This window comes from Schistocerca serialis, chromosome 5, assembly GCF_023864345.2.
Source record: "Schistocerca serialis cubense isolate TAMUIC-IGC-003099 chromosome 5, iqSchSeri2.2, whole genome shotgun sequence".
In the NCBI taxonomy this organism is placed as follows: domain Eukaryota; kingdom Metazoa; phylum Arthropoda; class Insecta; order Orthoptera; family Acrididae; genus Schistocerca; species Schistocerca serialis.
Window position 1 is genome coordinate 721393477 of NC_064642.1, and position 25330 is coordinate 721418806.

Genomic DNA, 25330 nt, shown 5'->3' on the forward strand with positions numbered 1-25330 from the left:
ATTTATTTGTTTATAAGCAAATGCAGCAGCACACCACTCAAAATCTGAAGAGACTCGTTAAGAGTGACACACTGAAGCTGTATTGATGGTAAAACCCGAGATGAGAGGTACTCATTAGAATTCGTATAAGAAATGACTGGCTGAATAAAATCTTCTCACTATTCAAGCCCCATAAATTTGAACAAAATCCTTGAGGTTTTGATAGCTGTCTCCACTACTGTACTCAGGAGTGCAACTACTTACTGCCAGGGCTGGTACTGCATTCTAATCAAGAAGCCAAGGTAGCAACATCTGAAACCTTCCAAAGTAAGACCAAAGCAATGAATGTGCATCAAGCTCCAGTTCACCATGAGATTAAATGTCAGGTGGCAAGAAGACCCAAAGCCACATCTGAAACTGTTGCTGCAGCAGCCTTAAAAATAACAACGATCCATCTTCATTTTTGCTAGGTGTCCAAAGCCCGCCCCTATGTCCAACTGAGTGTGTATTCCTGATGAGTTAAAATGATTACAATTTATTCTATTCTGGGTCACCTCTTTTATGATGGAATTACAATATAACGCACACAGGCCATGACTCTTGTATTTTCAAGTCATATTTTGTGTGTTGTCCAACCAACATTCAGCTCTCCAACTCCATTTGCTCTATGTGGTTAGGAGTGTTCAGAACAACACTAGTGACAGTTGGAATTTTTCAGTTTATGCAGATGTTGCCAGTTTTAAAGGGAACATCATAAAACTGGGCACTCTTATACTTACAAGGTTTTTAATGGGGCCTAACACCCCAGATCTTGGAGGTTGGCTGAAACACTGGTCTCAATCCATACCCCCGAAGCATAGGTAATATTTTGCTGTCCAACGCTGCACAGCACAGAAGAAATGCTGCAGGCTTGGTCTCTTCTGCTGAGTCACAGAGCATCCTTTGTTGATGGCACCTGAAAGTATCAGCAATATCCTCCTTTCTGTAACATTTTCTATGAATACGAGCCTCAAATGCTGAAGTACAGCTTGTAGATAGTCGCTGTCGGAAACCATTTGCTCTCTGTACCAACATTAATTTATCTGTGAGCATGATGACGAAAACTGTTTGCATTACGATATTGGTCTGTGTGGGTTGGTTTTCTATACCCTAAATAACAAAGCCAAGAATCTGCCTTCCACAACACTAGGACATTCAAAAAAGGTAGCTCACCATCCCTCTCCATCTCAAGAGTAAATTTATTCTTGAGATGAATCCTGTTGACAAGGTCCACAAACTTCTGCAGTGTACTTTTACTGTGAAGTTTTATCACCTCCTGATCTATTAATCAGTTATATTTTTTTCCCTTTTTTTCTTTTTCTCATTTTCTGGAAAGGAATGCTGACACAAGACACCAGGTTGCAGTATCTAAAAGTAATATGTAATCTTAGTTACACACAACTTTTTTGGGGGAAACATTAAAATATTCTTACCTGTGTTAGGATCCAGGTGCTTCTCCTGAATCTGCACATCATCTGATTTCGATACCATATCTGCAGCATGGCCTGATGACTGAAGTTTATCCTTTCTCACTGTGTCTTTCAGTTCAGATCTGACTGATATTTTAAGTTTTGATGACTGCACATTCTGTAGAAATCACCAACAGAAAGAAACATGATATATAAAATAATATGTGGCCACATTATATTATCATTTATATATTTCACTTACTAAGGATAAGGTACTTATTATAATAAATAATATTACTATGTTATGTTACAATGATTAATGGAATTATTGATGTAAGATAGCAGCATATGAAACACAAGATATGAACTCAGCATAATATGCACACACATCACTATGCTGCAGTCAACAATATGTTTAATGTAATAGGTAACACAGCTGGTAGCATACTATCAGTAAGAAGAGAAGTGAGACCTTTCATCAACAAGCCCATGAATACATGCATTTTTAAAAACTACTCGTTTTATACTGGCTTCTCTTAATGTGATTGTAAATCACGCGAACAACAACAGACACAAGAAAATTCTCGTAAATCATCTCGCCAACCAATGACTTACAGTGAGAGTCAAGTCTGGTTTATAATACCACTACTATCACAGTTGATCATGGACATGCTCTGAGAAGTGCTTTATGAATAGCAGTTTATAATTTTTCTCTGTACGTGGACAGCAATAATTCAGTCCCTAAATTAGATTAGCTAACAAGTAATTTCCATTCCATTGTAACAAGTAATTGTCCTACTTGATTACTTACACCTGTAGAATTTATTACATCCATCCTCTCACCTTACCATCTCAAAGGACTATTGCCCCCTATTTTCCCAGCCCCCCCCCCCCCCTTTTCTCTCCTCCCCTCTTCTCCGACTAAATAGTGAGTGAGTCAGCACACCAGCATATGCATCAAGCTCGGCAATAATAAGGAAAAGAGGGAAGAGTGGGGGTGGGACATTACTAGGCATAGATACAAACACATCAGAGAGGTATATTGTGAATACATCATATCACATTCTACATCTACATCTACATACATACTCCACAATCCACCATACGGTGCGTGGCGGAGGGTACCTCGTACCACAACTAGCATCTTCTCTCCCTGTTCCACTCCCAAACAGAACGAGGGAAAAATGACTGCCTATATGACACTGTATGAGCCCTAATCTCTCTTATCGTATCTTTGTCGTCTTTCCGCTAAATGTAAGTTGGCGGCAATAAAATTGTACTGCAGTCAGCCTCAAATGCTGGTTCTCTAAATTACCTCAGTAGCAATTCATGAAAATAACGCCTCCTATCCTCTAGAGACTCCCACCCGAGTTCCTGAAGCATTTCCGTAACACTCGCATGATGATCAAACCTACCAGTAACAAATCTAGAAGCCCGCCTCTGAATTGCTTCTATGTCCTCCCTCAATCTGACCTGATAGGGATCCCAAACGCTCGAGCAGTACTCAAGAATAGGTCGTAATATTGTTTTATAAGCGGTCTCCTTTACAGATGAACCACATCTTCCCAAAACTCTACCAATGAACCGAAGACGACTATCCCCCTTCCCCACAACTGCCATTACACGCTTGTCGCACCTCATATCGCTCTGCAATGTTCTACATCTACATCCATACTCCGCAAGCCACCTGACGGTGTGTGGCGTAGGGTACCCTGAGTACCTCTATCGGTTCTCCCTTCTATTCCAGTCTCGTATTGTTCGTGGAAAGAAGGATTGTCGGTATGCCTCTGTGTGGGCTTTAATCTCTCTGATTTTATCCTCATGGTCTTTTGCGAGATATATGTAGGAGGGAGCAATATACTGCTTGACTCCTTGGTGAAGGTATGCTCATCAAACTTCAACAAAAGCCCCTACCGAGCTACTGAGCGCCTCTCCTGCAGAGTCTTCCACTGGAGTTTATCTATCATCTCCGTAACGCTTTCGCGATTACTAAATGATCCTGTAACGAAGTGCGCTGCTCTCCGTTGGATCTTCTCTATCTCTTCTATCAACCCTGTCTGGTACGGATCCCACACCGCTGAGCAGTATTCAAGCAGTGGGTGAACAAGCATACTGTAACCTACTTTCTTTGTTTTCGGATTGCATTTCCTTAGGATTCTTCCAATGAATCTCAGTCTGGCATCTGCTTTACCGACGATCAACTTTATATGATCATTGCATTTTAAATCACTCCTAATGCCTATTCCCAGATAATTTATGGAATTAACTGCTTCCAGATGCTGACCTGCTATATTGTTGCTAAATGACATGGGATCTTTCTTTCTGTGTATTCGCAGCACATTACACTTGTCTACATTGAGATTCAATTGCCATTCCTTGCACCATGTGTCAATACACAGCACATCATCCTGCATTTCAGTACAATTTTCCATTGTTAAAACCTCTCGATATACCACAGCATCATCCGCAAAAAGCCTCAGTGAACTTCCGATGTCATCCACAAGGTTATTTATGTATATTGTGAATAGCAACGGTCCTACGACACCCCCCTGCGGCACACCTGAAATCACTCTTACTTCGGAAGACTTCTCCCCATTGAGAATGACATGCTGTGTTCTGTTATCTAGGAACTCTTCAATCCAATCACACAATTTGTCTGATAGTCCATATGCTCTTACCTTGTTAATTAAACGACTGTGGGGAACTGTATCGAACACCTTGCGGAAGTCACGCGGAATGTTACACCAAACTATTTAATCGACGTGACTGTACCAAGCGTTACACTACTAATGGGAGTATTCAAACATTACAGGATTCTTTTTCCTATTCATCTGCATTAATTTACTTTTATCTATATTTAAAGTTAGCTGCCATTCTTTACACCAATCACAAATCCTGTCCAAGTCATCTTGTATCCTCCTACAGTTACCCAACGATGACACCTTCCCGTACACCACAGCATCATCAGCAAACAGCCGCACATTGCTATCCACTCTATCCAAAAGATCATTTATGTAGTTAGAAAACAATAGCGGACCTATCACACTTCTCTGGGGCACTCCAGATGATACCCTCACTTCCGATGAACACTCACCATCGAGGACAACGTACTGGGTTCTATTACTTAAGAAGTCTTTGAGCCACTCACATACTTGAGAACCAATCCCATATGCTCGTACCTTAGTTAGCAGTCTGCAGTGGGGCACCGAGTCAAACGCTTTCCGGAAGTCAAAGAATATGCCATCCGTCTGATACCCTTCATCCATGGTTAGCAAGATAGCATGTGAAAAAAGGGCGAGATGCATTTCGCAGGAGCGATGTTTTCTAAAGCCGTGCTCAGGCATGGACAGCAACTTCTCTGTCTCAAGGACATTCATTATATTCGAACTGAGAATATGTTCGAGAATCCTGCAACAAACCGATGTTAAGGATATTGGTCTGTAATTTTGAGGATCCGTCCTTCTACCCTTCTTATATACAGGCGCCACCTGCACTTTTTTCCAGTCGCTCGGGACTTTACGTTGGGCAAGAGATTCACGGTAAATGCAAACAAAGTAAGGAGCCAATGCAGTAGAGTACTCTCTGTAAAACTGAATTGGAATCCCATCAGGACCTGGCGATTTATTTATTTTCAACCCATTCAGCTGCTTCACTACCCCAGGGATGTCTATCACTATGTAATCCATACGGGAATCTGTACGAGACTCAAACAGCAGTATGTTTGTACGATCCTCCTGCGTGAAAGATTTCTCAAATGCTAAATTTTAAATTTCAGATTTTGTTTTGCTGTCTTCCATTGCCAGGCCAGACTGATCAGTGAGTGACTGGATGGAAGCCTTCGACCCGCTTACTGATTTTACATAAGACCAGAATTTCCTTGGGTTTTCAGCAAGATCTTTTGCTAAGGTATGACGGTGGTAGTGGTTGAATGCTTTGCGCATCGCTCTTTTTACAGCAGCACAAATCTCTACTAACTTCAACTTCATCTCCGCATACCACCCAACAGTGTGTGGCAGAGGCCACTTTACGTGCCACTGTCATTACCTCCCTTTCCTGTTCCAGTCGCGTATGGTTCGCGGGAAGAACGAATGCCGGAAAGCCTCCGTGCGCGCTCGAATCTCTCTAATTTTACATTCGTAATCTCCTCGGGAGGTATAAGTAGGGGGAAGCAATATATTCGATACCTCATCCGGAAACGCACCGTCTCGAAACCTGGACAGCAAGCTAAACCGCGATGCAGAGTGCCTCTCTTGCAGAGTCTGCCACTTGAGTTTGCTAAACATCTCCGTAATGCTATCACGCTTACCAAATAACCCTGTGACGAAACGTGCCGCTCTTCTTAGGATATTTTCAACCTCCTCCGTCAACGCGACCTGGTTCGGATCCCACACTGATGAGCAATACTCAAGTATAGGTCGAACAAGTGTTTTGTAAGCCACCTCCTTTGTTGATGGACTACATTTTCTAAGGACTCTCCCAACGAATCTCAACCTGGTACCCGCCTTACCAACAATTAATTTTATATGATCATTCCACTTCAAATCGTTCCGCACGCATACCCCCAGATATTTTACAGAAGTAACTGCTACCAGTGTATGTTCCGCTATCATATAATCATACAATAAATGATCCTTCTTTCTATGTATTCGCAATATATTACATTTGTCTATGTTAAGGGTCAGTTGCCACTCCCTGCACCAAGTGCCTATCCGCTGCAGATCTTCCTGCATTTCGCTGCATTTTCTAATGCTGCAACTTCTATGTATACTACAGCACCATCCGTGAAAATCCAGACGGAACTTCCGACACTATCTACTAGATCATTTATATATATTGTGAAAAGCAATGGTCCCATAACACTCCCCTGTGGCATGCCAGAGGTTACTTTAACGTCTGTAGACGTCTCTCCATTGAGAACAACATGTTGTGTTCTGTTTGCTAAAAACTCTTCAATCCAGCCACACAGCTGGTCTGATATTCCATAAGCTCTTACTTTGTTTATCAGGCGACAGTGCGGAACTGTATCAAATGGGAAGTCAAGGAAAATGGTATCTACCTGGGAGCCTGTATCCAATATTTTCTAGGTCTCATGAACAAATAAAGCGATTTGGGTCTCACACAATCGCTGTTTCTGGAATCCATGTTGATTCCTACAGAATAGATTCTGGGTTTCCAGAAACGAAATGATACGCGAGCAAAAAATATGTTCTAAAATTCTACAACAGATCGACGCCAGAGATATAGGTCTATCGTTTTGCGCATCTGCTCGACGACCCTTCTTGAAGACTGGGACTACCTGTGCTCTTTTCCAATCATTTAGAACCTTTCGTTCCTCTAGAGACTTGCGGTAATTGGCTGTTGGAAGGGAGGCAAGTTCTTTCGCGTACTCTTTGCCTGTCCTCATTCTCCCGATCTTTCTTGTACCGCGAACGCAACTGCCTTTGCTTCCTGAGCATTCTCCGAATTGCGCTGTTAAACCACGGTGGGTCTTTTCTGCCCGTAACCCACTTTTTCGGCACATACTTGTCCAATGCGTGATTTACAATGTGTTTAAAATTTGCCGATAATTCTTCCACGTCCATTGTACCGGAAGTAAATGAAGTCGATTCATTTCCTAGGTGGGATGCTAAGAACTGCTTATCTGCTCTTCCTAGTACGAATACTCTCCTAGCCTTCTTGACCAACTTCTTAACTTTCATAACCACAGTCGTAATGACATCATCATGATCACTAATCCCAGTCTCAACACTGACACTGTCGATGAGGTCTGGTCTGTTCGTGGCTACCACATCTAAAATATTTCCATTACGCGTTGGTTGTCGATTTAGCTGCTCAAGACAGTTTTGGGATAATGTGTTCAAAAGTAATTGTTGACAACAGTATGACAGTACAACTCTTTCCCATTCACGACAGTTGTAGTTCAAACAAATGATTCTGGTCATGTAGTTTAACCAAATACATCTGGTCATCAAGGATATAAGATTGACAATAGAATCAATCAACATGTACGTCCATAATGTGCATTCAGAAAGATGGAATGGTTAAGTTTTAACATTTTGTCACCATCACCAACAGAAATTCAGATTGGATAAAAATGAGAAGGGAAATTAATCTTGTTTTTAACAGAACATCCGAGCTTTTGCTTCAAACCACTTATGAGAACCATAGAAAACCTTAATCAGAATGGCAACAGTTTTTGGTGAACTGAAAAACGTAGGTACTCACACCAGATAAAGCTTACAATGAACAACTCTATATGAGGGTGAACTTTTAAGAATGACAAGGAACATTTTGGAAATGAATGCTAGACAAATGATGTTCATGAGGGGGAAAAAAGGGTGGGGGGGAGGGGTTGAAATAAGCTCATTCTATCACAGCTAACTGATGGTGATATTTTCTTTCAGATAAAATATATATTGTCTGTAGGACAATCGTAAAACTGGGTGTTCCACTGCCCACAAATGTCAGGAATTTTGCTCAATAACTGGAAATCTATATTCACGTTACAAGATATGACTGGAAGGGTGTTCAAAAGAAAAGATATAACTGAAGTCGTTTTGTGTCACGAGCTGAAGGATTCCTTGTTCCCAGAATTCCTGTGTCAAACATAGGAGACAGTCCTCCACTGTGTCCTTCAGTTCAACGTCCGAGTTGAAGCACGTCACTTAGAAACGTTTCTTAAGCGAACCAAGCACTTGAAAGTCTTAGGGTGAAATGTTCGAGCTGTAGGGCGGATGCTCAAGTGCTCCCACTTGAAGTTGGCCATTACACTTCATGTGACCTTGGAGAGGAGTGGAGACGCGTTATCGTGCAGCAGAATCACTCTGTCCATGAGCAGCCAGGGCGTTTGCTCTTAATGGACTTGCGTATGCTACAGTGTCTCGCAGTATACGTCACTGTTAATGGTTTTTCCGTGTTTGCGGAATCGGATGAGTATCGGACCTCGGACGTAGAAAAAAACAGGGAGCGAAACCTTGCCCACTGAGGCGACAGCTTTGAATTTTTTAGAGGGAACTGATGACAATAGATTGGCACTCCTACATGTCTCACCACGTTACCCCAAAGGGGCGTAAGCAGATTTAAAACGGTTTGTTTGTTACGATATTTCATACGTTTTCATCCGTACACTTCTTAAATTTTCAGGTAAAGGACATTTGTTTGTAAAATGCTACAACGGAAGAAAACAAGCAACAGCAATCGCATTATTTCATTGACTCTGAGGCAAGTGTAAACTGGTCAGCTGATGCTGGGAGAAGAAATCTCTCTCGGTCAGTTACATACTAACTGATTATTTTTATTCACATTGTTAATCCCTAGTCCATATCAGTTACCGGTCTGTAATGATGATCCAGGCAAAACTTGCTGTGAGTGCCACACGATTGTTCTTTAGACTGCCATTTTATTTCTTAAAGGATAAATAAGAAAATTTATATGTTTGTGTTATTTGAAGTCAAAGAGAAACTGCGTTTCCTGTTTCGTGAATTCTATATTAAAATAAGAAATATTTTCTGTTGTGGTTGAATATATGGAGGATCATTTTCAGCACCGTTGATACTCAGATATGTAAGCTATAAACAGTCCTACAACCTTTAATTCATAGAAATATATTTCTATTCGACAACCGTCGCTCACATCACATTCATTCCTGAAGAAGTTTGCATTTCATTGGGGTCTGAAATACACCGTTTTCCGCCCTTTGTTTTGAGTACAGCCACCTCGTCTACCGAAACCGAATGAGTAAAACCTTCTTTGTTGCTTAAGGATCGTGAAATAGTTCTGATATATTTGTTTTTTCTTCTTTAGTACTGAAAACTGGAAGTTAAAAGCACACCACCAGGTTTCAAAATTCGTTGTAAATTAAGAGTTTCTAAGCCATCCTCGGGCATCTCATTCCTTGCAAATGGCCTTGCCTCCCTAAATACTCCGTTGCCTACCAGATCATCAAAGTTCAGCAAAGCCGAGAGTGCACAGTACTTGGATGTGTAACCGCCTGGGTAAGCCACTTGCTTTCCCTTTGCGTTTATGGCAAAGGGGAGGAGGGGTAGTGTTTCAAATGGATCAAATGGCTCCGAGCGCTATGGGAGTTGACATCTGAGGTCGTCAGTCCCCTAGAACTTGGAACTACTTAAGCCTGACTAGCCTGGGGACGGCGCACACATCCGTGCCCGGGGCGGGATTCGAGCCTGTGACCATAGCGGTGGCGCGGTTCCAGACTGAAGCACCTGGAACTGCTTGGCCACTGTGGCCAGCCGAGGGGTGGTGGAGTAAAGCCCTTGATCACGTCTTCGTGCCAATTACCTGGATTAAATTCCAGATCTCTCTGCAGCGTCCCAAGAGGAGAGGCTCTGTGACGCTGTTTATGTGATCCGTCCGCCGGATGAAGACATTAAGCTCAGGGGCCCCATTGATGCTACTCGAGGGGAGTAGGCCATGTGCTGGCACTGGGTTTCAGCCTCTGTCTTCCGCATCATCATACAACACAAACACGACATGACACTATGCAAACAACCATTAATGAGCGTTTACACTTGTATGCCTTGTTGTTAGTCGCCGTGCGGCTGTAGCCTACCCCACACGGAAGTAGAGGCGCCAAGTGTGAACAAAAGTATGAGTGGAATCACTCGTGCACACATGTTGAGAAAGACGCATGTAACCTACACACGTGCTTCTAATTGCGTGCTGGACAAGCACAGTTGCACGTTTACTGGCTGCAGGGGCATAGCTGTAAACACATGTTTACACTCGCCTGCAGCTACCAGATACATTTAAACATACACCTCTCACATTTTTAGGAGGAAAGATGCCATTTTGCGTGAAGGATATGAAAAACCTTCCCAATACAGACGGCTGAACCTGCTCTACTGTGCCTCCCAGTCAATCATTCCACACAAATTTCTCTCTTTCTTTCAGAGCTGAATGAAGCCCATTTTGTCTACACTTTTGGCTGATCACAAAGAATCGTTGCAATGCATTGGATCAGGGGGTTTCAAAATGTGCGTCGCGGCTCCCTGGGGCGTCAAGGCCTTACAGGGGTACTGCGGTGGTTTCATAAACATAACAACTCGCTTTCTAAGTAAAATAACGACAAGTGCGATAGTAGTGGTAATTGTCAGTGTATTCGAACTACATGACTTATTTGTTTTCATTCATTAACAACCAGATTGAAGGTTTTGTCGAATGCAAGTAGCTTTTAACTGTTGTTTCTCTTCTGTGATTTGTGTTTCTCTGTCAACACGGCCAGATTTTTAAATCTGACTGTCAAACAGGATGTTTCAAATCTATGATTACAGTTTCAATTATACAAATAGACAAAATAGCAGAAATTACGACGAGACTTCCTTGAATTTCGGTTTCAGGTGTGTTACTGTTGAAAATGAAGAATGACTACAGTGTGTCATTTGTTTCAAAGTCCTAGCTGCTGAAAAAGCGCTTCCTAACAATATGAACTCCCCCCCCCCCCCCCCCCCCCCCCCCCACGAGCCATGGACCTTGCCGTTGTTGGGAAGGTTTGCGTGCCTCAGCAATACAGATAGCCGTACCGTAGGTGCAACCACAATGGAGGGGTATCTGTTGAGAGGCCAGACAAACGTGTGGTTCCTGAAGAGGGGCAGCAGTCTTTTCAGTAGTTGCAGGGGCAACAGCCTGGATGATTGACTGATATGGCCTTGTAACACTAACCGAAACTGCCCTGATGTGCTGGTACTGCGAACGGCTGAAAGCAAGGGGAAACTACGGCTGTAATTTTTCCCGAGGGTATGGATCTTTACTGTATGGTTAAATGATGAAGACGTCCTCTTGGGTAAAACATTCCAGAGGTAAAATAGTCCCCCATTCGGATCTCCGGGTGGGGACTACTCAAGAGGATGCCGTTATCAAGAGAAAGAAAACTGGCGATCTACGGATCGGAGCGTGAAATGTCAGATCCCTTAATCGGGCAGGTAGGTTAGAAAATTTAAAAAGGGAAACGGATAGGTTAAAGTTAGATATAGTGGGAATTAGTGAAGTACGATGGCAGGAGGAACGAGACTTTTAGTCAGGTGAATACAGGGTTATAAATACAAAATCAAATAGGGGTAATACAGGAGTAGGTTTAATAATGAATAGGAAAATAGGAATGCGGGTAAGCTACTACAAACAGCATAGTGAACGCATTATTGTGGCCAAGATAGAGACGAAGCCCATGCCTACCACAGTAGTACAAGTTTATATGCCTACTAGCTCAGCAGATGATGAAGAAATTGAAGATATGTACGATGAAATAAAAGACATTATTCAGATAGTGAAGGAAGATGAAAATTTAATAGTCATGGGTGACTGGAATTCGTCAGTAGGAAAAGGGAGAGAAGGAAACGTAGTAGGTGAATATGGATTGGGGGTAAGAAACGAAAGAGGAAGCTGCCTGGTAGAATTTTGCACAGAGCACAACTTAATAATAGCTAACACTTGGTTCAGGAATCATAAAAGAAGGCTGTATACATGGAAGAAGCCTGGAGATACTACGAGGATTCGAGTAGATTATAAAATTGTAAGACAGAGATTTAGGAACCAGGTTTTAAATTGTAGGACATTTCCAGGGGCTGATGTGGACTCTGAGCACAATCTACTGGACATGAACTGTAGATTAAAACTGAAGAAACTGCAAAAAGGCGGGAATTTAAGGAGATAGGACTTGTATAAACTGACTAAACCAGAGGTTGTACAGAGTTTCAGGGAGAGCATAAGGGAACAATTGACAGGAATGGGGGAAAGAAATACAGTAGAAGAAGAATGGGTAGCTTTGAGGGATGAAATAGTGAAGGCAGCAGAGGATCAAATAGGTAAAAAGACGAGGGCTAGTAGAAATCCTTGGGTAACACAAGAAATATTGAATTTAATTGATAAAAGGAGAAAATATAAAAATGCAGTAAATGAATCAGGCAAAAAGGAATACAAACATCTCAAAAATTAGACCGACAGGAAGTACAACATGGCTAAGCAGGGATGGCTAGAGGACAAATGTAAGGATTAGGGGCTTATCTCACTAGGGGTAAGATAGATACTGCCTACAGGAAAATTAAAGAGACCTTTGGAGAAAAGAGAACCACTTGTATGAATATCAAGAGCTCAGATGGAAACCCAGTTCTAAGCAAAGAAGGGAAAGCAGAAAGGTGGAAGGAGTATATAGGGGGTCTATACAAGGGCGATGTACTTGAGGACAATATTATGGAAATGGAAGAGAATGTAGATGAAGATGAAATGGGAGATATGATACTGCGTGAAGAGTTTCACAGAGCACTGAAAGACCTGAGTCGAAATAAAGCTCCAGGAGTAGACAACATTCCATTAGAACTACTGACAGCCTTGGGAGATCCAGTCCTGACAAAACTCTACCATCTGGTGAGCAAGATGTATGAGACAGGCAAAATACCCTCAGACTTAAAGAATAATATAATAATTCCAATCCCAAAGAAAGCAGGTGTTGACAGATGTGAAAATTACCGAACTATCAGTTTAATAACTCACAGCTGCAAAATACTAACGCGAATTCTTTACAGGCGAATGGAAAAACTAGAAGAAGCCGACCTCAGGGAAGATCAGTTTGGATTCCGTAGAAATATCAGATCACGTCAGGCAATACTGACCATACGACTTATCTTAGAAGCTAGATTAAGAAAAGGTAAACCTACGTTTCTACCATTTGTAGACTTCGAGAAAGCTTTTGATAGTATTGACTGGAATACTCGCTTTCAAATTCTGAAGGTGGCAGGGGTAAAATCCAGGGAGCAAAAAGCTATTTACAATTTGTACAGAAACCAGATGGCAGTTATAAGAGCCGAGGGAAATGAAAGGGAAGCAGTGGTTGGGAAGGGAGTGAGACAGGGTTGTAGCCTCTCCCTGATGTTATTCAATCTCTATATTGAGCAAGCAGTGAAGGAAACAAAAGAAAAATTTGGAGTAGGTATTAAAATCCATGGAGAAGAAATAAAAACTTTGAGGTTTGCCGATGACAATGTAATTATGTCAGAGACAGCAAAGGACCTGGAAGAACAGTTGAACGGAATGGATAGTGTCTTGAAAGGAGGATATAAGATGAACATCAACAAAAGCAAAACAAGGATAATGGAATGTAGTTGAATTAAATCGGGTGATGCTGAGGGAATTAGATTAGGAAATGAGACACGTAAAGTAGTAAAGGAGTTTTGCTATTTGGGGAGCAAAATAACTGATGATGGTCGAAGTAGAGAGGATATAAAATGTGGACCGGCAATGGCAAGGAAAGCATTTCTGAAGAAGAGAAATTTCTTAACATCGAGTATAGGTTTAAGTGTCAGGAAGTCGTTTCTGAAAGTATTTGTACGGAGTGTAGCCATGTATGGAAGTGAAACATGGACGATAAATAGTTTGGACAAGAAGAGAATAGAAGCTTTCAAAATGTGGTGCTACAGAAGAATGCTGAAGATTAGATGGGTAGGTCACATAACTAATGAGGAAGTATTGAATACGATTGGGGAGAAGAGAAGTTTGCGGCACAACGTGACCAGAAGAAGGGATCGGTTGGTAGGACATGTTCTGAGGCATCAAGGGATCACCAATTTAGTATTGGAGGGCAGCGTGGAGGGTAAAAATCATAGAGGGAGACCAAGAGATGAATACACTAAGCAGATTCAGAAGGATGTAGGTTGCAGTAGGTACTGGGAGATGAAGAAGCTTGCACAGGATAGAGTAGCATGGAGAGCTGCATCAAACCAGTCTCAGGACTGAAGACCACCACAACAACAACAACATAAAAAAAGTGTGTTTTGCATCTTGAAGATTACAATTTAAGATGTGTGCTGCTTTACCGATACACCCCAACACTTACTGGCTGTTTAATGACTGTATAATGCAGTACACACAAGCTTCAAACATTGGAATGTGCTATGAATTTGGAAGCCCGGTGTTATTTCATACAGGTAGTTTCCACTCTGGCAGTAATATGCATACAACTGCTTTCAGAACAAAAGGCAAAACCGAAAGGTTATAAAATATTGAGATCTGTGTTGGCATCACATACAAACATCTTAAAATGACCAGGAAAAAGAACAAATAATAAGCAAATGACACATATGATGCAGTCAGTATTGTGTGTTTAAAGTGTTTTGAATGTGCTGCAGACACCATATTCATATGAGGTCTACTGAAAGTACTGTAAATGAAATATCACTTCAAATCTCAATATTTTCTAAACCAATACCTCCAAGGAAGACATTTTTTCTTTAATGAATATAGAGAGAAGGTGTCATAAAAGTAATGATTGACTGTTAATAATACTAATTACAACAACATCCTCCATCAACGTATCCTCTGTTAAATAATTACTATCTAAAATGATAGTGCTTTTATTGTTATGAATCCATTGTCACTATGTTCACCTGTTCTGTGTGTATGTGTAATATTCTTCAGCCCAAAACAATACTGCTAAAAAATAACTATTTTAATATTTGAGGGCTTTTTTGACAGTGAGGCTAAAATCATTTCCATTTGAGGCCTTATGACATTTTTTTGAGCAGTAAGAATAGTATCACTTCTGCAAAAAATCTTTTGAAGTCAACGAGATATGTTTGTATACCACTAGCCTATAAACATTGTATTACAGTTTCAAAGGTGTCTGCATTGAGATGAAGCACTAACTATGTCAGAGGAAGCCAAGTGAGGGAATTAACTGCACCTTGAAGTGATTTAAAGAAATAACAGAAAAACTGAATCTATATGGCCTAACAAATACAAGTTGTATTAGTCACCACGACTGTAAGATTAAAGGATTTGCTCTTACATTATGTACATAGAAGGAATGTACTATAAGAACTGGAAGTTAGACAGCAGTTATAGTTACAGTGTTACTGATTCCTCCATGTGACTTTGTGAAATTTATTGATAACAGTACACAAAATAATGGAAAAACCTGATTTTCTTTAAAATCACTGTTGGTATGCACTGTTATATCTCACAGGTTTGGGAAATTGTGTCTTTTTATCTGGGAGATACATAGGCTCTTTCTTAGCTGGGAAATAATGAACAAGAGAAAGAATTTCTGAGAGCAAGAGTTGTTATACGAAGCAAGAATAACATCCCATTAACAATGAGCTCAATGCATTTGGGAGCACAAGCTTGTACTGAAAACGAACATGGCAGGTAAGCAGTAGTGTCCTTTGCACAGAGACAGTTCCACTATTTTATCTAGGTAATTTAGAAAAAAAAGCTGTATTTGGAATTTTAGTCATGGAACTGAATCCCAGTTCTCCCAAATGGAAGTAAAATATGTTAACTGCTACACAACCTCACAAGGTCAAAGTGTTTCTGCATGCCACAGTGTGACACAGTTATCAGGGCAATATGTGGATTAATGGCAACACACTTTTCGCTCCGATTCATTCTACTCCAACTGTGAAGTAAACTAGTCACCTTAGTGTTTGAAGTCATGAAAGAGATGTGCAACATCACATATTTGTAGACATAAAGTACTCTGTGGCGCACAATGCATTAGTCTCGCAAGCTATCAATCAGAGTTGATTATCATCTCTTAAATCTTTGAAAAATGTGATTATTGCACAAGAATTTGAAAATAAAGTTATACAACCCATATCTTCTACAATTTTATAGCATAATATACATTTTACTCCACAATCTTCGTATCACTACAAGTACCCAAAGCAGGCAGATGAGGTGACCCTCCTTTCTGGGGATTAAAAGAGACGTGAACCATTGCCTTGTGATGGAGTAGTAACTCCAAAGACTACCATAACAAAGGATTCTTTGTAATTGATTGGCCTAGTAATTCAGCTTCTGAACAACCGACCCAGCAAATAGGATGAAATAATGTGGGACATGATGATGATGACGATGATGATGCTGATGATGATGATGATGATGACGATGATGAATCATGTCAAATAAGGGCACATTTGGTGTCTAATGGGTTGACACATTCTCAATCATCAATGTACACAAGTACAAAATTGTCTCAATATGTACACTGCCTAGGAACAATCAGTTAACAAGCCATTATAGTGCGCACATTACATAGCACATGGGATGAGTTTTATTAAGTCAAATAGCACATTTAGAAGGAGTGTAGAATTTTAATTCTTAGCACATTGAATCTGACCAGCTACTGAGGCAGATAGTGTAAAAACAGTAATAGTGGAAACAAAGTTTTTGAAACTATACAGTTACTTGCGATTCACTTAAAAGGAATGTGTGATACTATGACATAAAACTGCACAGAATGAAGGTAGCTAACTGGATTCAAATTCTGAACATTGCTGTTGTGCTTTCGTATTTGACACAGCATTGGTTACCATGAAACAGCTACACCCACAGAAGCAGGAACTGCTCAGGAAAATACAGCATTTGGCATATATATATATATATATATATATATATATATATATATATATATATATATATATATATATATATATATATATATATATATATATATGACATGAAACTAACACGTCCAACCTATAATTGCTACAATGCACCTAAGAGTCATTTAAATCTTCTAACTTGAATCTCATAGTCTCTAGCTGAGAATCACTCAGGAAGCACATCACTGTTTGCAGTCCTCCTTCCCAGACCCTTGCTGCACTGAGAACAGCCTCAGACTAAGAATTGTATTCCTTTTTATACAGCTCACAGACACTGTAATTAACAGCATAAGACGTTACTGTTAAGTCTTATATTTTGCTTGCAATATCTAACTCACTTGTACCACATTTTTAGATTTCATATACGTTCTACTTTATAAAATAAATTATTTACCTAAGGCTGTGATTTTGTTTTATTATTGTTGTGTGTTCTAAGCTTTAGGTAAGTTTCATCAGATGTGAAACAATTTTTTGAGTAACAATTATTTTTGTGAACTTCTTGGCAGATTAAAACTGTGTGCCAGACCGAAACTCCCACTTGGGACCTTTGCTTTTGCGGGCAAGTTCTCTACCAACTGAGATACCCAAGCACTACTCATGACCCATCCTCACAGCTTTACTTCTACCAGTACCTCATCCCCTACCCTCCAAACTTCACAGAAGTTCTCCTGCAATTCCTGGAAGAAAGGACATTGTGGAGAAATGGCTTAGCCACAGCCTGGGGGCTGTTTCCAGAATGAAATTTTCACTCTGCAGCAGGGCGTGTGCTAACATGAAACTTCCTGGAAGATTAAACCTGTGTGTCGGACTGAGACTCATGAGTCATGCTTGGATAGTTTGGTTGGTAGAGCACAGGCTCATGAAAGGCGAAAGTCATGAGTTCAATTCTCGGTCTGGCACACAGTTTTAATCTCCTAGGAAGTTTTCTATCAGTGTATAATCCATTGGAGAGTGAAAATTTCATTCTGGAAACATCCCCCAGGCTGTGGCTAAGCCATGTCTCTGCAACATTCTTTCTTCCATGAACGCTAGTTCTGCAAGTTTCATAGGACAGCTTCTGTGAAGTTTCGAAGGTAGGAAATGTCGTACTGGCAGAAGTAAAACTGTGAGGATATCAGCACGCACTCCGCTGCAGAGTAAAAATTTGATTCTGGAAACATCCTCCAGGCTGCGACTAAGCTATGTCTCCGTGATATCCATTTTTCCAGAAGGGCTAGTTCTGCAAGTTTCGCAGGAGAACTTCTATGAAGTTTGGAGGGTAGGAGACAAGGTACTGGCAGAAGTAAACGAGGACAGGTCGTGAGTTGTGCTTGGTGCTCAGTAGAAAGGTCCCGAGTTTGAATCTCGGTCCGGCACACTGTTTTAATCTGCCAGGAAATTTCATATCAGTGCACACTCCGCTTCAGAGAGAAACTTTCATTCTCAAATTATTTTTGTGATTTTTGTTTGATTTGTGGTAATCAGTGTATATGCGCCAGATAACCCCTTGTCTCTTACTTCAAAATTATTTACCTAGATTCCCACTCAATTACAAAGTTCGATGAAAGAAATTTCCTAATTTTGCTGCACAACTCAATGGCAACACATGAAAATTTGTGCCACACTGGAATTTGAACCCAGATTTTCCACTTTACGTGAGTGACCACCTTAACCATTTCGGCTGTCTGAAAATGTCTCCAGTCTGACCCAATCTCCATGTGCTGCAAACTACAGAGTAGTATCCCCTGTCCGTTTTTCCTCTTCACTTGTAGCCCAACAGTATTCCTATGAGAGGTCGGACATTATTTTGCATCTGCACTGAAAGACTGATATGTATTCAGGTGCATATATATTATATGGACATCGAGTTTGTTCTATCAATCATGCATGTGTGAGAGAACAGACGCCAATACTTACATAATTTATGTGCCTGACGGCATATTGATCTTTCAGTGCAAATGCACAATAACCTCCAACGTCTAGCAGGAATACAGTATGAATAATGAACAGGGGACACTACTCTGTAGTGTGTGGCATATGAAGTCTTGGGTCAGACAGGTGACATCGTCACATAGCCAAAGTGCTTAAGGTGACTGCTCATGTAAAGTGGGAAATCCAGGTTTAATCTGAGTCTGGCAAAAATTTCCATCTGCCAGCATTGAGTTATTTCAATGCCCTAACACAGCAAAATTTGGTAATATCTTTTGTCAAGTATATATATGATGTCGACATAAAACTTGCACCATAATATTGCAGAAATGGACAGTGTTATCAATGTGTGGTTTTCACAGAATCGATTGCTAGTCTACGGCTCGTATTGTTAGCCAATCAACAGATTGTAATAATGAACCTGCAGCATACTGCAGGTGAAAAATAGGTTCGCAACTAATCTTATAATTGAAATAAATGGCTGTAGCTCCATAATAAGTTGCACTTTGTCTCTAAATTGTCAGTAATATGTCCTGTACAAATAGCCCATAATAATCAACTGATGATAGAAGTGAGCCATGTTAAATTCTTGGGCCTAAACCTTAATAAAAGTTTAAACTGGAAGACACATATAGACTTTGTTGCAATTAAATTCCCTAGTTTTAGCAATGTTTATTTTATCTGGTGCCACTCATATGAATACAAGAAAGACAGTCTACCACAGTTATTTTGAATCTGTTATTCAGCATGGGATAATTTTCTGGGGAAACTCTAGAAGCAGTACAAGGCTACTAATCCTTCAGAAGAAAATCATTAGAAACATGTACGCTGGCCACAAAAATGAGTCATGTCACCCATTGTTCAAGAAATTAAAAATACAAACAATTACTTCATTGTACATTTTTGAAATTTTGATTTTTGTATATAATAATCAACATAATCTTGAAAAGTTCCATTTTAAGCATAGCTATGATACTTGTCACAAGGAAAACTTCAAAATTCCTTCACATCACTTAAAGCTTTATGCTCAGACACCACTGTACAGGGGGCTAAAATATATAACAAATTAAAAGGAAGAAACATATTAACAATGGACCTTGGTTAGCTGAAAAGTTTACTCCAAAATATTTTAATAGAGAAATGTTACTACACCAATGAAGAATTCATGGAAGACAGTCAGAGACTTTGAACAATAAAAATCTATAGCTAATATTGCAGTGTTGCCTGTGTACAACAAAGGAAATTGATAAACTGTTAATTTATAGTAAATATTGTAGTGTTGTCTTTATTGGCATTATTCTTAAAATAGTGTAAAAAGAATTTCTGTAAATCATTATACATTATATTTTTGCGAAACCTGACAAGTCTCCTGTACAACAGATCATATGATCAGTACAATGTATGTAATGAGACTAATAAATCACATTTACACTGAGACATACCTATTTTTTATTTCTTGATGTATCAAGAAATAAAGTACAGATACTTCTCAATGGAACTTATGATGGGACAACAACTATTTATTTAAAGATTGTAATAGTACTTAGAAAGTTGTGCTCGGATATCGCCACTAAAATGCTAGCACATGTGCTGCAGTCATTCCATACCAGACTGGAAGGATGTATTGGCACTGCAAGTGGTCATGTTGAACATGATCTGTGATGGTCAACTGTCTGTTACTGGCCAGAATCCACATAACTAGTATGCATTTGTGTTGTTCTTTAGTGTGTTCTATCACAGGTATTGTGCAAGTGTTGATGTGGAAACTTTTCAAACTATGGTATTTTGTAAAAGATTCAGACTAGAATTCTGTAACAAACACCACTGACAATCTAATATACCCTACTTTTAATTTCTTAATGTCAAAGGGCATTGTACCACTTAAAAACTGTATACCAGGTGTACTGGTATGAAATGAGCTTTTTTTGTGAAAATGAAACACTAATTTTGAATTGAAAAGTAAAAACATTTTATTCAAAGTACTGACCATTGCTTTCTATACATTTTGACCACTGTTCTGGCAATTTGTGGACACCACGCCAATAGAAATGTTTGTCTTTTGAAGCAAACCAATCAGACACCCAATTTTTGACTTCTTTGTAGGAAACGCAGTGTCCCTCAACCAATGCGTGTCCCATTGATGAAAACAAATGGTAGTCGGAAGGGGCCAAGTCTGGTGAATACGGTGGGTGGGGTAGCAGCTCTGAGCCAAGTGTTTTGATTGTATCCTGAACTAGTTTTGCTTTGTGTGCAGGTGCACTGTCGTGTAAAAAAATTACTTTGCCATGTCTCCTGGCCCATTCTGGTCTTTTTTCGATCAGTGCATAGTTCAAATTGATCATTTGTTGTCTGTAGCGATTAGTATTCACAGTTTCACCGGGTTTTAGAAGCTCATGATACACTACACCTTTTTGATCCTACCAAACACAGAGCATTGTCTTCTTGCCGAATCGATCTGGTTTTGCAGTGATGTTGACTGTTGTGCCGGATTACCATGATTTTTCCCGTTTAGGATTCTTAAAATAAATTCATTTTTCATTGCCAGTAACAATTCGATGCAAAATTTATTTTCTTTCGTGTCTTTGAAGCAAAATTTGACAAATGGTTTTTCGGTTTTCCATCTGTCTTTCATTCAATTCATGTGGCACCCATTTTCCACACTTTTGGATCTTCCCCATAGCTTTCAAACGGTCAGAAATTGTTTGTTGTGCAACATTTAGCATTGCTGCCATTTGCTTCTGACTCAATCATCTTCATCCAATACTGCTTGCAATTTGGCGTCTTCGAACTTTTTTGGTGGTATTCCACGTTCTTCATTTCTTACATCAAAATCACTATTTCTGAACCGTTGAAACCATCTTTTGCATGGTGTTTCTGATAGAGCATGATCGCCATTTGCCTCGACAAGCATTTGATGAGACTCTGCAGCACTTTTTTTTTCAAATGAAAACGAAAAATTAACGCTTTCCGCAAATCATCACTTTCTGGTACAAAATTCGACACTGTTAACATGATGATGTTTGTTCCATGACTTGGTGTATACTAAATATCATTAACAGATGTCATACCAACCAAACAAAAAAAAAAAAAAAATTAAGGCTCGTTCACAACAAATGTTCCCTATCGACACATTTGTATCTTAACGCTTATTTCATACTTGTACACCTGGTATTTGCACAAAAATACACTTTTCAAGTATTATTGCAATCTTTTCATTGGCTAACAATATGGGCCCTTGACTACCAATCCATTCTGTGAAACCCACACATCAGTAGCATTTTCCATTTTCACAATATTTGCAATGCAAGTTCTAAGTGATTCGCCCTGTATACACACCTGTGGATTGACACAACAGTTTCTGTTCTTTTGGACATGCATATGTGGAAGAACAGAAACCATACATATACAATTATTATGTTGTCCACATTTCTCTGTCATATACAGCAACACTTCGGAAAATAAAACTTTTCAGAAAAAGAAAAAAATTATTTATATTGTCTGTGTGTATTTTATATCCACATTATTTTTCTGCACGAACAGTAAAACTCATCTCCTACTTTCCACATCTCATTTCCTAATGTATTTCCCTCAGCATTACCTGATATGAGATGACCATACTCCATTTCCCTTGTCTTGCTTATGTTGCTTTTCATCTTATATCCTGTTTTTCAAGACACAAAATCCATTCTGTTCAACTACTCTACAAGTGCTTTGCCGCCTCTGACAGAATTATGTCGCCACCAAACCACAAAGTTTTCATTTCTTCTCCCTGAACTTTAAATCCCTTTCTAGATCTGTCTTTGGTTTCCTCTATTACTTGCTGAATCTACAGAATGAATAAATAGGGATAGGCTACAACCTTGTCTCACCCCCTTCTGAATTACTGCATCCCTTTTTCGTCCTCCAATTCTTACAATTGCCATCTGGTTTCTGTACAAATACTGTATGATATTTCAAATTTGATAGCACAGCATATTAATGTTTATTCTCATATTATACTGACTCAAGCCATATTCTACAATATCCTGTTGGCGAATAAACAGCCCGTTTCTAATAAACAAATATTAGTGGAACACACTGTTTGCTTTTCACTCTCAAATACACTGCACTTTCCTGGAAATGTACACCTAATGAAGACAATGTGACGTCCTGCTAAAAGGATGGACATACAAACAAAATGTTACAAGAGTCGAGACACTGATCACAACTCTTGAAATGAAACAGTATCAGATTCTTGTTCTTCATTATGGGTGGTATCTGGCAACTATTTACAAAGGGTAATTACAAAATTTTTAACTATCATCACAAAAAATATAGTTGTGTAAATACGTTTTTTTGTTTATTTGTAGCTATGTATCTGCAAACCTTGGTACACTGCTAGAGGAGCCAAAAAAAGAAAAGAAAGAAAAAAAATATGCACAGCCCACTGATAACGTGGAATATCATGTGGTAACTGGTTTTATGCATTGGAAGGGGATCAACACTGCAACAATCCATGGAAATGTATAGCAACAATGCATCATATGATACAGGTTAGCTGATGTAGGCACTTCCAGTGTATTCAAACAAATCTGAATGATAAAGAATGAAGTGACGGATTATCGCTCCATGAAAAATCAGCAATCACAACAGCAGTGGAGGCCCCGGTGCTTAAAGACTAGAGTACCACAACTGATACTACAACTGAGGCATTGGAGGACAATGTGAAAATCACCCCCAAATCAGTTTCAACATCTTGCACAACTTTTTTGAATAAGAAAAAGGTCACCACCTCATATTCAGAAAGCCTGCCGACTTAAGGCAGCTACATAAAAGTTACAGATGTGACGTTTCATCACCACTGAAAATAAAGGTGAATATCCGGATGACAAAGGGCAAGTGATGTCACTTGTTCTTTGGAGACTACCATGTGGTGGTGTGCCTACAGATTATGCTCATAAGGGGGGAAAATTGTCACATCATTATCATATTGAAATCTTCTGATGAGATTATGCAAGGCATACGGTAAGCTGTTCGAGCAAGTATTTTGGCTCCACGACACTGGCATAGCTCGTGCTGCACAGGACATAGTCACACATGCTGCTGATTTGAGCTATCAAATCATGCCTCACCTGCTGTATTTTCATAATGTGGCAATCAGTGATTTCTTCATCTTTCCACAGATGACAAAACCATTGCCTAGCAGGCATTTCCATAATGACAATACGAAGATTTTCATGATGGAATATTTCTTGAACAGCCAAAACTCAGACTTCTACAACCGAGGTATAAGGCAACACATCAGTCACTGGGAATATGTACAAAAGGACTTAAATCACTATCAAATTTCATAGTTACCGCTAAAGCTTTTTCAGGAGACAATGAAAACTTGACGACTACCCCTCATACATTACAGACACAACCCCAAGTAAAAATATTGTCAAATGTAGCTAAGAGTCAATTCTTTTTCATACGTTTATTAACTTCTTTATGTCTCAGTTAAATGGTGAGGGGTTACTTTTACTTCTTCCATTGTTTGTATTCTGCTCAAGACTTTGCAGTAATGTATTACATTTACTAACAAAAATTAGTGATTCTATCACACTTTCTCAAGATATACACAGTACCACTTTCCTTTCTTTTTAATATTTGTCACCTAGTCCTTCACAATGACTTCTAATCACAAAAATTTATTTTAGGAAATAGCATATCTCTGAAGATACTGCGTATTTTTCTATTCTCCCTTTCAGTTGACAGTGTGACACAATATCGAACAACATTCAGATGTCTAACAAGGTGGGAGTTTATCACCAGTAACAATTGTGTTATGCACAAGCACTGAACATACAGCTTTGTCCTGGAATGTCATAATGTCAGTGTGAATGTTAGTGGTATTTAGTCTCATGATTTTTCCCTCTTCTGTAAACAGGATTGAACTGTGCCTTTATCAAGTCATGCTGGGATATTTTTTGAGTAAGCGATTCTTGCTAAACATGAGCCCAGTGTTGTAATATTTTCTCTTAAATATCTAACAGAGGTTCCATCAACACAATGCAAATTTCCCATTTTGGGTAGCTTCAGTTAGCTGTTAATAATATATGTTTATAATATCACCCAACTGTGCATTTCTCTAGTAATAAGATCTACCAAAGACAACATTTGGGCACTTAAGCTATCTGACACAGCCAGATTATTGGTCTGTAATTTTGCAGGTCAATTCTTTTACCTTTCTCATACACAGGAATAACCTCTGCTTTTTTTCCAGTTGCTTGGGACTTCACACCGAGAGAGAAAGGCATGATAAATGCAAGATAAGCAAGGGACCACAGCCATTGAGTACTTTTTGTAAAATTGAAATGGGATTCCATCTGGACTGGGCGACTCATCTGTTCTCAATTTTTTCAGTTGTTTCTCTATGCCAGCAATGCTTATTACTGTGCCATCCACACAGAACTCTGTGTGATGTTCAAATGATGGTATGTGTGTATGATTCTCCTGTATGAGCAATTTGTTAAATGCGAAATTTAAAATTTTGGCTTTCGTTTTGCTATCTTCTACTGTTACAACAGACTGTATGCCTCATGTGTAGATCTTTTCACAAATCTGTACTAACCTTTGGCTGTCCTG

The 25330-nt window shown here is 39.6% G+C and overlaps 1 protein-coding gene across 4 annotated transcripts in view; it reads right to left on the bottom strand.

The window, feature by feature from the left end:
- The window catches only part of LOC126481405 (serine/arginine repetitive matrix protein 2-like), a 349894-nt gene that overhangs the window by 103278 nt on the left and 221286 nt on the right, over positions 1 to 25330 (bottom strand). For 2 of the 4 annotated variants that reach the window (XM_050105134.1, XM_050105135.1), the window contains exon 9: positions 1452 to 1605. In XM_050105134.1, coding sequence (XP_049961091.1) covers positions 1452 to 1605 — 154 coding nt within the window. Of the gene's footprint in view, positions 1 to 1451; positions 1606 to 25330 lie in introns of those variants that run through there. The other 2 variants (XR_007587552.1, XR_007587553.1) reach the window with 1 other exon arrangement.